At 41.3% G+C, this 21,529-nt stretch overlaps 1 protein-coding gene across 3 annotated transcripts in view; it reads left to right on the top strand.

Annotated features, from left to right (window-relative positions):
• Positions 1-21,233, top strand: part of SV2B (synaptic vesicle glycoprotein 2B) — a 66,212-nt gene extending 44,979 nt beyond the window's left edge. For 2 of the 3 annotated variants that reach the window (XM_003788650.2, XM_023512598.1), the window contains 5 exons: positions 300-464; positions 8,776-8,909; positions 16,082-16,282; positions 19,424-19,583; positions 21,050-21,233. In XM_003788650.2, the coding sequence (XP_003788698.1) occupies positions 300-464; positions 8,776-8,909; positions 16,082-16,282; positions 19,424-19,583; positions 21,050-21,233 (844 nt within the window). The remainder of the gene's footprint in view (positions 1-299; positions 465-8,775; positions 8,910-16,081; positions 16,283-19,423; positions 19,584-21,049) is intronic. The other variant, XM_023512597.1, reaches the window with a different exon arrangement.
• Positions 21,234-21,529: the final 296 nt, after the last annotated feature.

The following is a 21,529-nucleotide window of genomic DNA, read 5'->3' as shown; positions in this document are numbered from 1 at the left end:
TTAAAAAAAAAAAAAAAAAAAAAAAAGTGTCCATCAGTCTCTAATCTATGGGTATTTTTATTAAAAAAATTTTTTTTTTAACCGAATAACCAAATCCCTTTTTAGCATCTGTGGAAGGGGTCAAGATTTTTTCCCTTGGACTTACTAATATGATGAGTTATATTATTAAATTTTCTAATAATGAGCCAAGTTTAACATGTTTACAATGAGTCTGGTCTACATGAAGTCAGGAACATACACTCAGATCAGGGAAGAATTAATCATGCTATTGCTCCTGAATTCTGTCTTCTCTATTACAGTTACTATGGACTGACGGTCTGGTTCCCTGATATGATCCGCTATTTCCAAGATGAAGAATACAAGTCTAAGATGAAGGTATTTTTCGACGAGCACGTGTATGGTGCCACAATTAACTTCACCATGGAAAACCAGATTCACCAGCGTGGGAAACTTGTGAATGATAAGTAAGTGAGTGATCGTGGGCTTTCCTCCGAAAACGATGACAGTCCCGGGGACTGTTCTTGGGAGAGAGCCATTGGAAAAAGAAGAATTAAATAATAGCAAGGGAATGTGTTCCTAAGCTGTCGTCATCATCACAACTTATCATGGCTGCCAGAGACACAAAAATTCCCCTGATGGTGGTAGCTGTATTGTGCCGACTCTCTGTCAACCTAACCTCCAAGGATGGAGACATTTGACTGAGGACAGTTAATCTGGTCATCTTTCCCGAGAACTTGAACCTTGAATGGGTGTTAGCAGACAGCTACGTTCCCCTGATGGTGCCTGGCTAGAGGAAGGGTCCAGAGCTCTTCTGCTGAGGTCCCTGAACCAATCCATGACCTGAGTGTTGAGTTTTTTCTTTGATTCTGGAAGCTTCTCTGTGCCAGGGCTCATATGGTGTTACCTTTTGTTATTATTTCACTTTGGAAGGTTGAGCAGTGTGGTCCATGGTCAGCCAGGAGGCTGGTTGTTCTTTGGAGAAAAAAATCAGTGGGGTATAAGAGAAGCCCTGTTTGTGTATTTGTGGGGCTGCTTCCTCAAGCCATCCGACTCCTTTCTCATCCTGAGATGAATGAGGTAGACAGTGTCTTGCAGGCTGTCCTCTGAAAGCCTCTAAATGGGTCGGGGTGGGACAATAGCCAAGATCGCCACAGGCCACGTTGTTCTCTGAGCTGAACATTTTCACCCCTGCTGTTTCCCTTCTTCAAGGGAAAGCTCACTGGGGTGTGAAGGAACAGTAAGTGACCTTGGCTATGTGGTGGCATAGCCAATACCATGGCCCAGTTGGTTCAATGACAGTGACATTCACTGCCCTGTGTTTGCTACCTCAGTATGAAATCAACACCATGAATTCTTCCCTCCAGTGACTGCCCTGCCTCCCATATCTGCACCACCACTGTGTCTGGTGTCTCAGTAAAGTCCCTCCCTCCCTGTGGTGACTGTTAGCCACTTAGGGAAAGGAATGTGTGGCTTACTGAAGTCCAGGAAGGGGACCGCCTGCCGGGCTGTCCACATGGCTCTTTTAGGCCAGATTTTAGCAAAGGTTTACTGTTAATTAGGGTGAGAAAGTATGTGATAAGAAGGGAAAAATGATTTCCACACATAGGAGACCTTTGGAAAGGGAAGTTTAGGACTAAGTAGCACGGGGCATAGGGCTCAACTTTTCAGATAGTTTTTAACTAGGCTGAAGCTCATCTCAGCCATCTATATAGCCACCTGCTCATGCAGCCACACATCCTCTGGGCAGACCCGTTAGCAATATTGTCTTCTACTGAGAGTGGCCACTCCAGGGATGGCAGCTCCAGTGCTGCTGGTGGTGGAAGGCAAATCTCCCCAAATGGTTCACTCTCAGCTCTTTCTACAGTCAGGAGATCTTATGTTGGCATCGCCAAGGGAGAAACGTGGCCCTTGCTTTCCTAGGATACTTTGGAAATAATGAAAAGTAAGGGACAGTATGGATGACTAGATGTCTCCCAAGATACGACACCATTCTCTGTAGAGATGAATTTCCTAAAGGAGACCTTATTTCTGAAATTCCTAATGTTCAATGTTACACTATTGCCATATGGGTAATAATAGCAATAGTAACGACAATGGTGACAAGTTGCCAGTCATAGTGACTATGGCAGCCAGCCTCACTGACACTGCTGGGGGCCGGGTGCTGGCGTGAGTGCCTTCCATAGATTATCTCATTGAATCCTCACAAAAACTCCAGGAAACAAGACAGATACTTTCTATTTTACAGGTGTGGAAACAGAAGCTTAGAGCATTTGATCACACACAGCTAATAGAAATAGAAATGTCTGTCCTCCAGCCCAGGCATTCGGACTCCAGATCCTGTACTCTTGGCAGCTACAAGTGTTGTTTCATCTGGAAACTTTTCATTCCCATTTACGGGAGGTTTTCTGCATCAGAAAGTTAAGGGCAGTGGCAAAGTCTTTGTGATTTTTAACAGGCAGACTGTAGACTTCCAAGATGTCACTCTGCAGAAAGTGGTGACTTTGGTCCACTCTGTCCTTTTAACTTTTCTTAGCTTCTCCAAGCTCTCCATGAACTTCTGGGTGGGAGAGTGCAGGACAAAGGCCTGATGACAGTGCTGGTTTCATCTTGTGGACCCACACCCCTGGGGACCACAGAGTTAGTGCCAAGGTCGGGAATGCCTGGGGGTGGGGCAAGGACTGTCTGGGAATCAATGCAAATATTCCTCACATAGTTGTTCCACCATGATTCTATGCTTTAAATGTACGAAGATGTTGGGTGGCGCCTGTGGCTCAAAGGAGTAGGGTGCCAGCCCCATATGCCAGAGGTGGTGGGTTCAAACCCAGCCTGGCTGAAAAAAAAAATGTATGTAGATGTTTTGTGTGAGTATTAAAATAGAAATTCCTTCAGAAGTTATAATGAGTTAAGTGTAACTTTTGTCATATAGTGTATCGTTGTTAACCAACAAATACTAAAAGTACAACCACTATCAGTTGAAGTCCATTATTCCACCCCTCCATCCTCCCCCCACAACTTGTTTTAACAAAAAAAGTTATTATTCTCCTGGGCTGATTAAAACAGTCACGTACCAGTGGAGGGGGAAGTCTCCAATGAAGAGACATTTTTTTCACATGTCCTGATCCTCCCCCACATTTGGTATGTGACTGTTTTAAAGAACCTTGAAAGTGATCTAAGGAAAACCTGAACCTGGCTTCCTTTCTTGAGTTATGCTGCCATCTGCTGGTCTTAATCTATAAAGCACCTTACCTTTGAAAACCTGGATGGAGCCTCTTTGGCAAGCCTCCACCGATAAACTGAGGATTTTTAGCTTCCCTGGCCATTTCTCTCATCTGTACCAGTACTCCCCCCTCTAACTTTATCCACACTTGGATGATTTAAAATTTAGATTAAATTTTCTTTTGTTTTTGTTTAGCAGGCCCGAGCTGGGTTCAAACCAGCAGCCCTGATGCATGTGGCTGGCGCCCTAACCACTGAACACAGGCGCCCAGCCATGAATTATTTTATTGGTAATCACAAATTTGGGAAAAACGACTTTCGTGTATACAGGGCTTCAGACTTTACCTTAAACCTAAACCTCACCCTACTGTAAAAGAAATCCCAGTCCCTTTGGCTCCAAGAAGCAACCAAAGTGCACAGCCCCGTTTTGCCGGCTCCCAGAGCACGTCCTGCCTGCAGCCTTCTTGTGTGTTTTATGGGGTCTGGGGGCTCCAAGTACTCATGCAGCTTTTGCTTTAGAACTTCTGAGTTTTTGAAAAGTATAGGAAAGGCAAACAGTAAGTTTATATTTTGAACCAAAGTGTCAGGCCATATTACTAATTAAAAACAGGATAGGGTTTCATCTCAAAGTTACTTATTAACTAATTAGTTAATGTACTCTCTTCTCCTGGGAAAAAATTTCTTCCTGGCAGGGCTTTCATCTGTGAGGAATGGGATGGGGGAGGGACATTATCTGACTTAAATCTCTTACGCATCGGGGAAATGCACCCGATTTTTGTCTCTGATAGGTCGTGACTCAGGAAGTAATGTCCTCATCCCGGGGTTTCCTCACAGCTGAAAGGGAAGTTGGCTGTGGGTCTACTCAGGGTTGGAAACTCCCATGGGAACAAGTAACTGTTCACACAGATGATTTGCCAGTAAGAATAGGCGGAAACTCTTGAGTTCTTCTTATTGGTCAGAGGTGAATAGCTCCAAATGAGAATTAAGTTCACAAGATTTAGCTCTAAGATGAGGTAGGTAGTATAGCAGGGGACAGGGGCAGGGGCAGCAGAGAGACTGGCAGCCCCCACAACTAGAAAAGAGAAGCTTAGTTGCACGCATCACAGTTTCAGCACACTGTGGGGATGTAAGTAAGAGTTTTCTTCATTGCTAGTGGGACTAAGTTTCGGTACAACAAAGACACCTATGGTGGGCAGTGTGAATGCACCTTCTGCCAGGTCTGGGTTCCAGCCTTGACTGTGTCAGTAACTAGCTTAACCATCCTGGGCAAATCTCTGACCTAAGTCTGGGATTCCACTCTGAAAGCTGTAATATTGGCATATAATGTATATCATTATACATTCAGAGGTAGCAGTGTGTCTCCGTTAAACACCGTAGCTCACGATATAGGTCCTGCACAGCTCTGTGGAGCATCTGCCTGGATATTTTGTACTTTACTTGGGATCACTTTTCTCTTGTCAGACATTTGCACATGTTATAGCCAATAAACAGGAATCCTATTGATTTGGGGAAGTTTATTTTGTATCCAGCTGAGCTCTTTGATTGGTTCTAACAGTTTTCCTCATTATTGCTATATAATACTGTCATCTGCAAATAACAATTTCTTTGTCTCCTTTAGTCTCCTTTTTCCCATTGTGAAATATTTGAAATATGTAGAGATTAGAGAATAATACAAACAACCTTACTTAGAGCACCTGGCTTTATAACATTATAAACTATGGTCCGTTTACTTCAGGTTTTAAAATAGATTAAGCATGATTCGTTGTGTTTGTTACAATTCTTGACACTGTTCATTCTTCTTCCACCGTTGGAAACCATGACCACCATTGTCATAAGTTTGCAGCTTTCTGTTCATGCATATTTTTATACATTTTGCATTTAGTCACATATCTAGGAACCTTGCTTTTAGATGCTTTTGCCTATTTTAAATTTTATTTTATTTTGAGATAGAGTGTCACTATGTTGCCCTTAGTAGAGTGCCATGGTGTCACAGCTCACAGAAACTTCAAACTCTTGGGCTTAAGACTTCAGGGGTCCTCAAACTTTTTAAACAGGGGGCCAGTTCACTGTCCCTCAGACCGTTGGAGGGCTGGACTGCAGGCCCCGGGACAAGTCAGCTGCTAAGCAGGACAGGCAGCGGTGGCAAAAACACCCAGCAGGCCAGATAAACGTTCTAGGAGGGCTGCATGTGGCCAGTGGGCTGTAGTTTGAGGACACCTGGCTTAAGTGATTCTCTTGCCTCAGCCTCCCAACTAGCTGGGACTACAGGCACCCACCACAATGCCTGGCTATTTTTTTTGTTGTTGTACTTGTCATTGTTGTTTAGTAGGCCCTGGGTGCCTTTGAACCTGCCAGCCCCAGTATATGTGGCTGGTGCCCTAACCACTGAGCTACGGGCGCAGAACCTGTTTCAAATTTTAAATAAACACATACTATATTATATATACAAGTATATAATTATTATACTATACAGTATGGACCTTGTTTTTTGTGTAAAATTAGGGTTTGGAGAATTCTCTGTTAGAATTCACAGCTACATATAAAAAATTTAATATATATGTATGTATAAATATAAATATAACATATATAGGGCAGCGCCTCTGGCTCAAGGAATAGGGCTCCGGCCCCATATACCAAAGGTGGCGAGTTCAAACCTGGTCCTGGCCAAAAACTGCAAAAAAAAAAAAGTATGTGTATATATATATATATATATACATACATATATATATAATTGTATTAAATTTAATTTCATTTAGGTTAATTCACAGCTAAATAACTCAATTTCATGTAATTTAAATTTTATTATATTCATATTTCATAATATAGTCATCTGTTCTCTTCTTGATGAGAATGTAAGTAATTGGCAATTTTTTTTTTTTTTTTGCTGTTATAAATTAATGCTGCACCAAGTGTTCCTGGGGAAGAGCTTTTCTAGCCTGTATGCCTGGAAGTGGGATTGCTGTGTGAAGGGTGTGAGCAGTATTCTCCAAAGGGGTTGCACTAATTTGCACTCCCATTAGTAGTATATGATCTGTGTTAGGCTTATACCAGAACACAAGGGCCCCCTGTGAAGTAATTTTATGCCGTGCCTCTATAATGATAATGATCACACTAAATAGCTCTCTAATTAGACTGAGTTTCTTGCCGGTGACACCGTAAAAACTAAAACATGTTTAATGTGACTTTGGTATAGCTTAGATCACTTAGTGGATGAAGCATTTGGCCTGAGAGTAACGAAAATAAGGTGTTTGCAATACGAATTCCATCACAGAGCCTGGCTGACCGATGGCTTCTGTTCCCTTAAAGCAGAAGTTTCCCAAGATACTTGTGCTTACCTTTTCTTTAGCCTTTGAACTATCTTGAATGAAGCATCGTGGACTGCTTCAGTATACGAGTTAGACTGGAGGAGGTGATTTATATAAAGACTCTTAAAATACATATTGGCCCCATCTCCTTTTATCTCTTCTCTTATAACTTTGGCTTTTTATAACTCACTTGGAGATGCGTTTTTAAGGCCTGCCTGCGTCAGACCTAGCTATGATTTATGGCTCTGCTTTCTCACCCACCCTTGGAAGAATATTAAAATATCACTGAAGGCCACATCACCAGCCCATTACTGTATTAAAGAGAAGAGTATATTAATAGAGACTGTCTCCAGGAATAGCTCTCTCGGGTAAACACATCTAGCATACAAATTTTAAAATCAGAGGCATCGTCTTGTAACTAAAAGCTTGCCAATTATATTTCTATGGAAACCCAGAAAGTTTAATGATAGCTTCTGAAGGCTCCTATTTAAAAGTCTGGAACATATTTGACCCTGAGAAAAATTCTTCAAAATAATTTGGTTTTCTAGACCAGTGTTCTCAAATTTTTGTCGGTATAATAATCTGGTCTCTGCCGCTGTGGTTATGGTTCGAGAGGTGTAGGTTGGAATTTAGGCAACTGTGCATTTAATAATAACTTCCTATTTTATGCTGATGTGAGTGGTCTGAGGACCTCTTTTTGACAAACGCTTGCTTGGGACTTTTGTTTAGGGGGAGGTATTTGTGCAGAAGGTAATGATAGGTGGTTCAGAACAGAAGGTAGCACAGAGGGCGAAAGGCACCGGTCATCATCTGTGGTCGTGGAATGAATTATTTGGTGGCTTTGAAGGGAAACAATGGCCCTCAGCCCCTGTGCTGTCCCTGCCACTGTGATCTCCACTGTCTAATACTTGTCTGTTTGTTCTTTTTTTCTTCAATTACACTGAAGGGTAGGGACTGTGTCTTTCCCCTCTGTGTTCACATCACCTCGTACCAGTACCTAGTACCAGGCTCAGTGTCTGAATGAGTCTGTGACTGAAGGAATAGACACATGAGGGAATAAATGGATGGTGGGGTTGTGATTATTCACAAATGAAATGACATAGCCAAAGGCTTCCCACCTAAACGGTTGACCAAGCTTAGTTAGCCAATGGAGGATGAGGTTACTGTATGTGGGATATATTTTTAAATGCAATATTGTTCTTTCCCATTAAGTTTATGGAGGAGTTGGAGCAAGTAGTGCCGTGGCTCCCAAATGTGACTGTGTCTCATAACCATCCGGGTGCTTTGTCCCCTTACTAACTTTTGCTTTAATGAAAAAGGAATACGTGGAAAGTGAAGATTGTTCGTCTCCTTCCCAAGTCCATTGCACCTTCTCAAGACCAATCACTTCTTCCAGTTTCTGGCATAACCTCTCCAGATGTATTTGGAAGCCTATGTTTCCATACCCTTTCTTACACGGGTGGTCACATGCTATAAACTCCATACTGCATCTTGATTTTTTCCCACATTACAATATATCTTAATGATTGTGCCATACTAGTGCATAGAGATCTACTTCATTGACTGTAGTAGTCACATGGTATTCCATAAATATGTCTGTTTATTATATATGCATGCATGCAGTAATCCATTGTTGTTATAATCAACATTGTGATGAATGTCATTGAGTGTATCTCTTTGAATTCATGAGCAAGCATAAGGACGGATGAATTCCTACAAGTGGTTTTCCTAGGTCAAAGGGAATGTGCATTTTAAATGCTGCAAAATTACTCCCCAAGAGGGTGCAGTGACTATATTCTACCAATGGTGTGAATGAAGTGCCTATTTCCCTTCATATTGGTTGGTGCAGTTTTAAAAATCAAGATTGTTAGACTGTCACAAATCCATTGCGTGTGAGCCCTCTAGGACCAGCTCAGGATCCTGCCTGTTTTTAAAGCTCTCCAGGGAGTGAGATATTATTTCCATCTCACACTGTTCCACATTTCTGCAGTTCTGATGCACAGGGTCCATCCCACTGACCCGTGTTTGGAAACCTGAGGTTTTTGCAGACAGCCCCATATGTACCTGGGAGAAGCCCACCCCCACTGAAAGCATGAAAAGCTAAGAACTAGGGAACTAGTCCGGGCTGAAAATCATGTCTCAGCACCTTCTGGCTTCCACTTCTCCCTTTTCTGCCTTCCTGTGTTTTCTACTTTGGTTTCAAAACTCTTTTTTTCCTCGATGCATCACTCAGGAGCTAATGTCTTTTCCATAGGTTCACAAAGATGTACTTTAAACATGTGCTTTTTGAGGACACCTTCTTTGACGAGTGCTATTTTGAAGATGTTACATCTACTGATACCTATTTCAAAAACTGCACCATCGAATCGACCATCTTTTATAACACAGGTAAGAATAGTGGCTACAGACTGTGGACTGGGTAGATGGTTACGAGGGTGAGCTGGTGTTGTCTAAGAGTCCAAATGCTCATTCATAAGCTTCAAGAGTAGGAACATATTCATAGACACAAGTGCCAAGCCTTGGAGGGGAAATGGGTTTAAGCCCTAGGTGTGGCATGAATTAAGTGCACAGCTTTTACCAAGGCTTTTAATAGAATAGAAAACTGTGTTTCAGGCTCAGTGCCTGTAGCTTAAGTGGCTAAGGCGCCAGCCACATACACCTAAGGTGGCGGGTTCGAATCCCCAGCCCGGGCCTGCCAAACAACAATGATGGACTCAACCAAAAAATGGCCAGGCATTGTGGCGGGTGCCTATAGTCCCAGCTACTTGGGAGGCGGAGGCAGGAGACTCGCTTGAGCCCAGGAGTTGGAGGTTGCTGTGAGCTGTGATGCCATGGCACTCTACCCAGGGGGATAGCTTGAAGCTCCGTCTCAAAAAAAAAGAAAACTGTGTTTCAGTTTTATCACATCCAAAATGGAAAGAAAACCTCCAGCCAAATGAGACTGGTGCTGTCCATGAAGTGTCTTTGGTAGGGACAAAGTAGGACACAAAACCCAACATTCTAGGAAGGCTACATTTTATGCATGGACTTTGCATGATTTGCAAACCTCGAGACTCATGCTCTTCCAATAATAAATGAAAAGAGAAAGTTACATCTGTTCACATTTTATGCATAAAGCCAGATGCCAATATTCAAATCATGTTTTGAAATCATTTTTTAGGTAAGGTCCCCCCAAATACCCTCAGTTAGATGTAAGCATTCCACTTTGTGTATCAAAATTAGCACACTGTACCCCATAAATGCATCAATGTACAGTTATGATTTAATAAAGAATAGAAAAATAAAATCATATTTGAAATCATACTGTTTTGGATTGCCATGATTAAAATAAAATCTCAAAATTCCATTACTTCACCATTCTTTGTTACTTTTCCTACTCTCATCATAAGTTAATAATATACCAAGCGCATTTGGGATTTAAGGAAACTAACTGAGCTTTCTCACGGGCTTTACCTAAATTGTCTTAGCTGGGAATGTACTATCATCACGCCCGTCGTACAGCAAATGAAGAATTTAGTGACTTGCTCAAGGCCACAAGCACATTGGGGAAGTCTGGATTCCTTCCTCAGTCGTTAGGCTCTGAAGTTGTGCTCTTCCCACTGAACTACTTGGGTTATGTCCAGATCTGTGCTTTATTCCTGGCATCAGCATGAAGAGGTAGTTTATCCAAGAATATCCTTTTCCTCCCAGATAATAGCCTCAAAAGCTTCAGTATCTGGTCTCTAAATCTCCCTCCAGTCTCTTAATAATTTACTATGAGACTAACCTTCCTGAATTTAGAAGAGCAATAATAAGTTTCAGAAATTTACTATTTTTCATAGCCTATCAAGGGACAGGGGGGAGCGGGAAGGGGGGAGGACATTTGGCAGGAGGAGGGAAGGTATTTGTGGGATCTCACCCAGTGTACCCAGTGCGAAGGTGTTCAGCACGCCCCCTGGGTGAAGGGCCCTTCTACAATTTGAACTTTACCTGGGAATTGAGAAGTATGTAACCTAAAAATTGGTACCCTCATATTAATTTGAAAACAAATTTAAAAATAAAAGAAATTTACTATGTTTTAATTAAAAACAGGTATATTCTTTTATTCTCTCTCTCTCTCTCTTTTTTTTTTTTTTTTTTTATGGCTAGGGCTGGGTTTGAACCTACCACCTCTGGCATATGGGGCAGGCGCCCTACTCCTTGAGCCACAGGCACCACCTATTCTTTCTAGTTTTAATGATGCCTTTTCATTTGCATATTTTTAATATGGGTATCTTTGCAAACATATGCAGTCGGGAGATGGCAGAATTGGGAGCAGCAATGGAAACCATCAGGTGCAGTGTCTAATTTGACAGGTAGAGGTTTAGGGAGGTCAAAGAGGTTCAGTGGCAGTGCCAGCTCCCCAAGTTAGGACAGTTGGTCTCAGAAGGTGTTAGAGGACTTACAGACTGGCTCTAAAACAATTTTTTTAATTAAATCATAGCTGTGTACATTAATGCAATTGTGGGGTACAATGTGCTGGGTTTACATAAAATTTGAAATACTTTCATGAAACTGGTTAAAATAGCCCTCACTGCATTTTCTTGGTTATTGTGTTAAGACATTTATATTCTACACTTAGTAGATTTAACATGTACACACTTATAAAGTGCATCATAGGAGTGGTCCCACCAATTACCCTCCCTCCACCAATCCACCCCCCTCCCCTCCCCTCCCCCTCCTCTTTCCCCTTCATCTTGGACTGTAGTTGGGTTATAGCTTTCATATGGAAGTGTGGGTGTTCACAAATTGATTTCGTAGTAGGGCTGAGTACATTGGATACTTTTTCTTCCATTCTTGAGATACTTTGCTAAGAAGAATATGTTCCAGCTCCATCCATGTAAACATAAAAGAGGTAAAGTTTCCATCTTTTTAAAAGGCTGTGTAATATTCCATGGTGTACGTATACCACAATTTATTAATCCATTCATGGGTCAGTGGGCACCTAGGCTTCTTCCATGACTTAGCAATTATGAATTGAGCTGCAATAAACATTCTGGTACAAATATCTTTGTTATAAAGTGATTTTCAGTCTTCTGGATATATACCTAGTAGAGGAATTGTAGGATCGAATGGCAGGTTTATTTTTAGATCTCTAAGTGTTCTCCAAACATCTTTCCAAAAAGAACGTATTAGTTTGCATTCCCACCAGCCATGTAGAAGTGTTCCCTTTTCTCCACATCCACACCAACATCTCTGGTTTGGGGATTTTGTGATCTGGGCTAATCTTACTGGAGTTAGATGATATCTCAAGGTAGTTTTGATTTGCATTTCTCTAATGATTAAAGATGATGAGCATTTTTTCATGTGTCTGTAGGCCATGCACCTGTCTTCTTCAGAGAAGTTTCTCTTCAAGTCCCTTGCCCACCCTGAGATGGGATCACTTGTTCTTTTCTTGCTAATACATTTGAGTTCTTTGTAGATTCTGGTTATTAAACCTTTGTCAGAGACATAACCTGCAAATATCTTCTCCCATTCTGAGGGCTGTCTGCTTGCTTTACTTACTGTGTTCTTGGCTGTGCAGAAGCTTTTTAGTTTGATCGGAGCCCAGTAATGTATTTTTGGTGTTGCTTCAATTGCCCAAGGGGATCCTCCTCATAAAATATTCTCCTAGGCCGATTTCTTCAAGTGTTTTCCCTGCACTTCCTTCTAGTATTTTTATAGTTTCATGTCTTAAGTTTAAATATTTAATCCAGTGAGAGTCAATCTTAGTTAATGGTGAGAGGTGTGGGTCCAGTTTCAGTCTTCTACAGATCAACAGCCAGCTCATGCAGCACCATTTGTTAAATAGGGAGTCTTTTCCCCACTGAATGTTTTTGATTGGCTTATCAAAGATCAAATGATGATAAGTTGCTGGGTTCATGTCTTGGTTCTCTATTCTGTTCCATACATCTACCTCCTTGTTTTTGTGCCAGTACCATGCTGTTTTGATCACTATTGATTTATAGTATAGTCTGAGGTCTGGTAGCATGATTTGTCCTAATTTGTTTTTATTTCTGAGTAATATCTTGGCTATTCAAGGTTTTTTCTGATTCCATATAAAATGAAGTATTTTTTTGAGGTCTTTAAAGTATGATAGTAGTGCTTTAATAGGGATTGCATTAAAATTGTATGTTGTTTTGGGTAGTATGGACATTTTCACAATTTTGATTCTTCCTAGCCATGAGCATGGTATATTTTTCCATTTGCTAACATCTTCAGCTATTTCTTTTCTTTTCTTAGAGTTTCATAGTTTGCTTTATAGAGATCTTTCTGTTCTTTGTTAGATACACTCCCAAATATTTAATCTTCTTTGGCACTATGGTAAAAGGAATAGAGTTCTTGACTGCTTTTTCAGCTTGACTATTATTGGTATATATATAAAGGCTACAGATTTGTGAGTATTGATTTTGTAACCTAAGACACTGCTATATTCCTTGATCACTTCTAAGAGTTTTGTAGTTGAATCCCTGGGGTTTTTCTAGATATACAATCATATCATCTGTGAAGAGTGAAAGTTTGATCTGTTCTGATCCTATATGTATACCCTTGATTACCTTTTCTTGCTTGATTGCAATGGCTAAGTCTTCCATTACAATGTTAAAAAGCAGTGGAGACAATGGGCAACCTTGCCTGGTTCCTGATCTGAGTGGAAATGATTTCAATTTAACTCCATTCAATACAATATTGTGTGGGAGTTCGCTGTAGATGGCCTCTTTCAGTTTAAGAAATGTCCCTTCTATACCAATTTTCTTAAGTGTCCTGATCATGAAAGGATGCTGGATATTAACAAAAGCTTTTTCTCCATCAATTGAGAGAATCATATGGTCTTTGTTTTTCATTTTGTTTATGTGATGAATTATATTTATGGATTTATGTATATTGAACCAGCCTTGAGACCCTGGAATAAAACCCACTTGATCATGGTGTAAAATTTATTTGATGTGTTGCTGGATTCTGTTTGTTAGGATCTTGTTGAATATTTTTGCATCAATGTTCATTAGTGATATTGGTCTATAATTTTCTTTTCTTGTTGGGTCTTTTCCTGGTTTGGGGATCAAGGTAATGTTTGCTTCATAGAATGTGTTGGGTAGTGTTCCTTCTTTTTCTATATTTTGGAAAAGGTTAAGTAATATACGTACTATTTCCTCTTTAAAGGTTTGGTAGAATTCTGATGTGAAGCCATCTGGTCCTGGGCTTTTCTTTTTAGGGAGATTTTGTATAGTTGATGCTATTTCAGAACTTGATATAGGCCTGTTCAACATTTCCACTTCATTCTGGCTAAGTCTAGGAAGGTGGCGTGGTTCTAAGTATTGGTCTATTTCCTTCAGATTTTCATATTTCTGAAAATAGAGTTTCTTGTAATATTCATTAAGGATTTTTTGAATTTTGGAGGAGTCTGTTGTTATTTTGTCTTTGTCATTTCTAATTGATGAAATTAGAGATTTTATTCTTTTTTTTATTTTTTCTTTCAACTTATTTTACTTTGAAGTTTTATTTTTTCTTTTTACTTCTTACTCCTGTAGTGTTCTCTTGCCCCCCATGTAGCTGGGATCACAAGGTCCAGCTGTCTTGTTGTTGTTGTTGTTGTAGAGATGGGGTCTCACTCTGGCTCGCTCTGCCTCAGGTGGGTCTTTAGCGGGTATCGAACCTCTGAGCACCTGCCTCGGTCTCCCGCAGCGCTGGGACAACAGGCGTGAGCCACCACGCCTGGCCAGAGATTTTATTCTTTTGTTCCTGGTTAGGTTAGCTAAAGGTTTATCTATTTATTGACCTTTTCAAAAAATCAACTTTTTGATTTATTGATCTGTTGTATAATCCTTTTGTTTTCAATTTCATTTAATTCTGCTCTAATTTTGGCTCAGCTCCAAACTATCAGCTTAATTGATAAACTTCTGTCCTTTACTTCTCCTTCTGGATGGGAGCTTCTGTGGAAAGCTCCAGTCAGCCATCTTGCCTCCTCTGTTGATGATGTTAAATGAGGACCTACTGGGTATGTTTAACTTAGGGACACAGCATGCATTTTATAATTCAACAGGTAAATCTTTTGGTGACAGTGAAGGATAAAAGAAACAGAGGTGGTGGCTGGGTCCTAGCACTGTCAGTCCCGTGATTATACTTGAGGAAACTGTTGTAGCCTGAAACCTCCCTGAACGCCCTAAGGGCCGCTACTCTGCTGTGGTCAACAAATGGTTTTGATTGTTTAAGCATGATAAGGTTTCTGCAAAGATGACAGTGTGGGCTTCAGAGCAGTCGGCTGAGTCTGGACCCAATTCACTTGTGCTCTGCTTCTCTGTGCTGGGTAACTTCAGAGGAGCGGCCCAGCTGCTATGGCCCTCAATGTCACCTGTTTGGTACAAACAGTACTTATATCCAGCTTTCAGAGATGGTGTATTTTATTTCATTTTTTTTTACTTAATTTTTATTAGATCATAACTGTATACATTCATAGGGTACGATATGATGATTTGATGTATAATGTAGAATGCTTAAATCAAACTAATTAACATAACCATCACCCCACTTACTTATTTTTGTGGTAAGACAAAAATATAACATACTCTTAGTTGTTTTGAAATGTACCCTTGCATTGTGTACATTAGGTTAGATCCCACCAAATACTCTCCCTCCACTTGCCCTCTCCCCTCCTCTTCCCTCTTCCTTCTCTCCCCCTTTTCTTTCTGAACTATCTTTATGTTTTATCATTTGTATAAATATGTAAGTGTTTATATATTGGTTTCATAATAGTATTGAGGACATTGGATACTTCCTCTCCCCCCACTTTTGAGATACTTTACTAAGAAGAGTATTTTCCAGCTCCATCCAGGTAAACATAAAAGATGTAAAGTCCCCCTCTTTTTTATAGCTGCATAGTATTCCATGACATACATATACCACAATTTGTTTATCCATTCATGGGTTGATGGGCATTGAGGCTGCTTACACGACTTGGCTATTGTGAATTGGGCTGCAATAAACATTCTGGTGCAAACCTTCAAAGAGGAACTAGTATCTACATTACATAACCTTTCCCAAAACATAGAAAAAGAAGGAATCTTCCCCAACACATTGTATGAAGCCAATATCATCTTAAACCCAAACCAGTAAAGGACCCAACAAAGAAAGAAAACTATAGACCAACATCATTAATGAATATTGATGCAAAAATATTCAATAAGATCCTGGCAAACAGAATTCAACAATACATCCAAAAAATTACACACCACAATCAAGTTGGTTTTATCCCAGAGTCACAAGGTTGGTTCAACATATGTAAATCTATAAATATAATATACCACATAAATAAAATAGAAAACAGAAATAGTGTATTTTAATACGCCTCTCAGTTAATGTCACTTTCATTACCCCTTGCTTATAGGAACTTCAACAGGTCATTCCATTTTGGGGAGTTTCTCTAATTATCCATACCCAGCCACACATCATCTTGACTGTGAGGCTGACTAGCAAAAGTTGGCACATGGAAAGGGGCGTCATTTCATCTCTGCCTCTGCTCTTCTTTCCCCTTCTGCTTATATGAACTAGAAGTTTCCTTCTCTCCCCAGACCTCTATGAGCATAAGTTCATCAACTGTCGGTTTATCAACTCCACCTTTCTGGAGCAGAAGGAGGGCTGCCACCTGGACGTGGAGCAGGACAATGACTTCCTGATTTACCTCGTCAGCTTCCTGGGCAGCCTGTCTGTCTTGCCTGGGAACATCATTTCTGCCCTTCTCATGGACAGAATCGGAAGGCTCAAAATGATCGGTGAGTTGTCAGTGGGTTCCAGTGGGCTGGGATAGTGCCTTTTATGTGTAAGAAAGTAGTAGAATTTTTCCTTTTATTAAAGAATTCTTGCATGGAAAAACAAATATGTAAGATTGAGCTTGCTTCTATGGAGCAAAAGATGCATTTATGTGGAACTCCTGGGCTGCCTGGAAATAGTCTGAGACCTTTGTTCAGGCAGTGGATTTTCCTCATTTCCTGACCAAGAAACTCTGTGACAGTCACTTATTCTATTAGCACCTCAGTAGGAGAATTAACTATATTCACATACATCTTCATAAGAGTATTGTCAGAAAAACATATAAAATTCTCTTTGATGATAGTTTGATGATTAGAGATGAATATATTACTTTTATTATTTAATAGTAATAACAGTTTAGGCTTTGGAAAGTTGGGCAGACCCATGTTAAAATCCTATCACTTAAAGGCTGTTTGACTTTGAACCTGTTCCTTTACTTCTCAGGGCCTGGGTTTCCTTCTTTATGAGAGGAGGAAACCTACAGCTAGCTGACAGGGTTCTGTGAGGACTGAATGTGAGCTATTCCAGACATCTTCTAATGCTTGGCATGTTGTAGGTTCTCCAAAATGGTAGCTATCATCTGGTATGCCTGGCTTCATTCATCCAGGGTCAGCAACAGTTTGTTACAGAAATATATGTCATCCGTGGTAAACAAGAAGGAAAATGCATGCATTTAGGGCCAGGGAAAATGTAAATTACAGTATGAGTCAGGGCCAGGCCTGGGGAGGTGGACAACATGTCAGTAAACACGGCATTAAGGGTCTGCCCTAGGGATGTGGTTGATTAGGAAAATTAATACCAAGCTTCCTAGCAGCAATGCAGAAGGGGAAACAAAACAAATCACATAATTATTTTGCTGGAGAAGAGAAAATTGATCAAGACCTCATGAGAAGGGAATCTTTTCCTGGTGTCTGGCTCATATTGAATATCAGTATTATAAATAGTAGCATGCATATTCAGAATGGTGAACGTAAGAAATGCCTGTAATTCCAGCTTTTTAATTTTGTGGTGCGGGTGGAGAGTCATCTTTTAGGGGTGACAGACTGAGCTCTCTGCTCCATCAGGGTAGTGCCCTGATTAGTCCTGATGACCTCCGAGGGAAGGAACAACGGTTTACCAATTTCTGTAACCCCCACCCTGCTGCAGGGCCTGCCATGGAGTTGACACTTAGTAAGATACTGAACTGACTTGAGCTGGTGAAGATGGCCTCTTTCTTAAGGGACCCTGAAGCTCCAAGCTTTTAGCAGAAGACCCTATAGGATGGCATTGTATAAAAATACTATAGCTGGGAGTTGGATGGCCTATTCTGCCAAGATTAGCTTTGCACAAACTCCTTTGCTTCTCTGGGTTTCCATTTCATAAATGTTAAAGCAATAAGAATATTTGCTCTGATGAGATAAGGGGTGTGAGAGCAGATGTGTGACATGGCTGCCATTTCCTTACCAGCATTCTGAGTCCCAGGGTCTAACAGTAGACTCTATGGTCAGGTCCTGAAGTGGCTGAGGAAGCTTGGGGGAAGAAAAGGTTTACAGCAGTGGGGTGGGCACACATGTAAATGAGTGTGGCCTTCTGCCCACAGCATGCCACACACTCCCGTACAACAGTAGGTTCTATGGTCAGGCCCTGAAGTGGCTGAGGAAGCTTGGGGGAAGAAAAGGTTTACAGCAGTGGGGTGGGCACACATGTAAATGAGTGTGGCCTTCTGCCCACAGCATGCCACACAGTCCCGTACAGAAGCAGAGGGAAGGGGCAGGTGGGGCAGCGAGAGCGTGGACATCCTTTTCCTCACCGTTGAAACCCTCCTGTCATGAATCCATCGCAGACCAAAAGTGACTTCTGTAGTGCTAAATAAAGGCATGCTCCCCAAGGAGCTCTAGTTAATTGATAAATTGTCAGTGCCTCTATTCTGTTTGGGTGCTAGATACAAGCTCATTGAGCTCATAGAGGGCCTTCTTTGCCTCTGTAGACAGTGGATCAACTACAGCACAGTGAACACGAGTGCTCACTAAGTGTCTAGTCTGCTGTAGGTTATGGGCTGTGGGTGGAATGCTTTGAGGCAGCCTTAACCCTGGCCCTTAGGCCAACCCAGCGCTGGAATCTGCTGGTGTGCCTTTGTCCTGCTTACTCTTCTAGACCTTTCCCTGGGTGGAAGTAGAACAGAACAGTAGAAGTTTTCCTGATGAGGCTGTCACGCAGTAATGTCCTTGTGCTTTAGGCACAAATGATCTATTGGAAAGAGACAGACATAAACTAGAAATTTCATTTCACTAACATGACAAAACACTCCTTATAAGTCAGTCTGTGATCCAGAGTTCTATAGATATTATATGTTGAACCCTCACAATAACCCTATGAGGTAGGTAGTATTTTTTTTAATCAACGTTTTCCAGGTGGGAAAAGTAGGGCAGCTTACAGATCCAACATTCTATCCTCTGTGTCTTTGGGTTCACCGGCTTTAGGTTCCCCACGCAAGTGAGATCGGGTGGGATTTGTCTTATTTGGCTTATTTCACTTCGCATAATGTCCTCCAGCTTCATCCACATTGTTACAAATAACAGAATTTCCTCCTTCTAAAAGTCTTTTTAAAGCATCGTGCATGTTTACCACCCTGCCTTTACCCATTCATCCCCTGGGTGGTTGGTGGACACTTAGGTTAATTCCATACCTTGGCTATTATGATAACGTTGCAAGGAATATGAGAATGTGGTTTTCTCTTTGACATCCTGATTTCAAACTGAGAATGGGTTTTTGTAACAGATATTGATGTACCTGAAGAGCCTATGACAATGTCTGGCACTTAATAGATCCTCAACAAATTACCCTCCATGCCCCTTCCCCAGTCACTCTGGGTTGGGCAGCACCTTAGAGCAGGGATTTCACAGTCCTTCCTGGAGGTGAAATCTGGTGCTCTGATCCATGCAGAGGGCTCTAAGCCCACAGCCAGGGTGCCACGTGAGGGTTCAACCAGTGCTGTTTCTGTTTGGAGGATAAACCTAGTACTTCAGGTAACCTGCTACTTCAGATGCACCTTTGGGGTGTCAGATGGGACAGAACTGTGGGAGCCAGGCTTCATGTTTCTTTATGTCCTTGGACTCCCTCTGCAGGTGGCTCCATGCTGATCTCAGCAGTCTGCTGCTTCTTCCTGTTTTTTGGCAACAGTGAGTCTGCCATGATCGGCTGGCAGTGCCTGTTCTGTGGGACCAGCATTGCGGCCTGGAACGCTCTGGATGTGATCACAGTGGAGCTGTATCCCACCAACCAGAGGTTAGTTCTTTCCCATGTTTCACCTTGGAACTTGTTTGGACATCTTTGGCCGTAAGTCTCCTGGCTCATTAAATCTTGCACCAAGCCCGGCCATCATGGTCTTCCTGGTGTTCCATGAGACATCTCTTAGGCAAGGGGCTGTTGCAGGCCTGGCAGTGGGCAGACTAGGCTTGATAGGGTCCAGTGGATGTCAAGAAGCAAAGGACAAGGGCAAGCTGCATCCAGGAGAGAAAAATAAGAGACATAAAGGCAGGCAAATATATTTCAAGATATGTATCATTTTGGATAATAAGATCCAGTCTTACAAAAATGTCAAATTTTATTTAGTTTTTCTCTAATTTAGAAAAGTCATTGAAAATTCAATGAGGTTTTCCCTCTGGGAATTTGAAGAAAGTTTATTTGGAAAAACATAAAAGAAAATATGTGAGACAATTCTAAAACAAACAAGAAGACTGGGCTGGTGATTATAAAGCTACAGTGTGATATGGTTATAGACAAAAATGTAAGAGGAGTTTTAAGTCCAACAGTATACCCATATTCTTAATAAACTTGTGGTATGAGAAAGAAACATTTTACTTCAGTTGGGGAGAGACAGTGTTGGGAATATTGCCTCTGTATATTACCTCGGGTCATGAAAGTGCAAATGGTTCATAGCAGTTATCACTGGGGTACTGAGTGAGGGATAATAATTAGGATTAGGTTTTGCCGTGGGTGAGAGAAACTCCAAATAACTGCAGCTTTATTTTATTTTCTTTCCTTCAAGAGAGTGGTAGGTAGGGCAGATTATTTCTGTTTTGTTATTCTTCTTTATCTGGATTCAGCCATGGTCCAAGGTGAGACCAGATGTGTTCCATGAAGCAGCTTATAAGAAAAAGAATGTCAGAGAACAGTGCAGAAAGTCCATTCATGACCTTCCTTAAGGAAGTTCCTCTGAATCCATCATTTGCATTTATATCCCGTTGGCCCAAACTGAGTCACATGGCCACACTCACAGCAAAGGAGTCTGGGAAATGGAGTCTTACATTTGGAGACATTGTATTTGAGGACATCTAGCAGTCTCTGCCACTAGAGGATTGAGAATGTTATTGGAAGAACACTTCCACTTTCTACCTTGTTTACGTCTTTGTTCTTTCAGGATTTTTACAATATGCATGCAGTACATGCAGTATTTGAAAAGAAAAAGAAAAAAAAGGTTGGACAAAGCACTCCAAAATGTTAATGGCAGTGATTGCCTTTTAAGGAAGAGGCTAGACATCCCTGCATCTTTATATTATTTTGTATCTCCAAACATGATTAAGATGAGAATATGTTATTTTTATATTTAGGAAAAAATTCCTTCCCACATCTGCTCCTACCCTACAGCCAGGAAAAGGAGGAAACCAGTCTCACTCATCTAAAGAGGTCCATTATTTCAGAATCATTAATTCTCATAATTTCAGAATTATTAATTTCCTCTTCTTTTACAGGGCAACAGCCTTTGGCATCCTCAATGGATTATGCAAATTTGGCGCCATCCTGGGAAACACCATCTTTGCTTCTTTTGTTGGGATAACCAAAGTGGTCCCCATCCTTCTGGCTGCTGCTTCTCTGGTGGGGGGTGGTCTGATTGCTCTTCGACTGCCAGAGACTCGAGAACAAGTCCTGATGTGAATAATCTATGGGCAAAGGAAAGGTTGAAAGCATCTTGTCCGGGACACGTAAACACATCTACGCCTCCTACCTATCTCTGTCCAGAGGACGCCTTGGACAGCACTGGAGGAGAAGTTGATTTTGTGACCCTTAGTTTAGGACCCACTTCAGCTGTCAATATGTTTGTAACTCAGGTGATTGATTTGGGGGGTGTCCTGAGCCACCCTTAGAATCACAGAGCGGAGTGTTTGGCTTTAGGCCTTCCTAGCCCAAGGCAGGGGGAGGACCCTTCTGTGAGTGCACACACTAGAAACAGG

The sequence above is a fragment of the Otolemur garnettii genome, unplaced genomic scaffold (genome assembly GCF_000181295.1).
Source record: "Otolemur garnettii isolate 467f Iridium unplaced genomic scaffold, OtoGar3 scaffold00029, whole genome shotgun sequence".
Classification (NCBI taxonomy): domain Eukaryota; kingdom Metazoa; phylum Chordata; class Mammalia; order Primates; family Galagidae; genus Otolemur; species Otolemur garnettii.
This window is presented reverse-complemented; position numbering and strand designations above follow the sequence as displayed.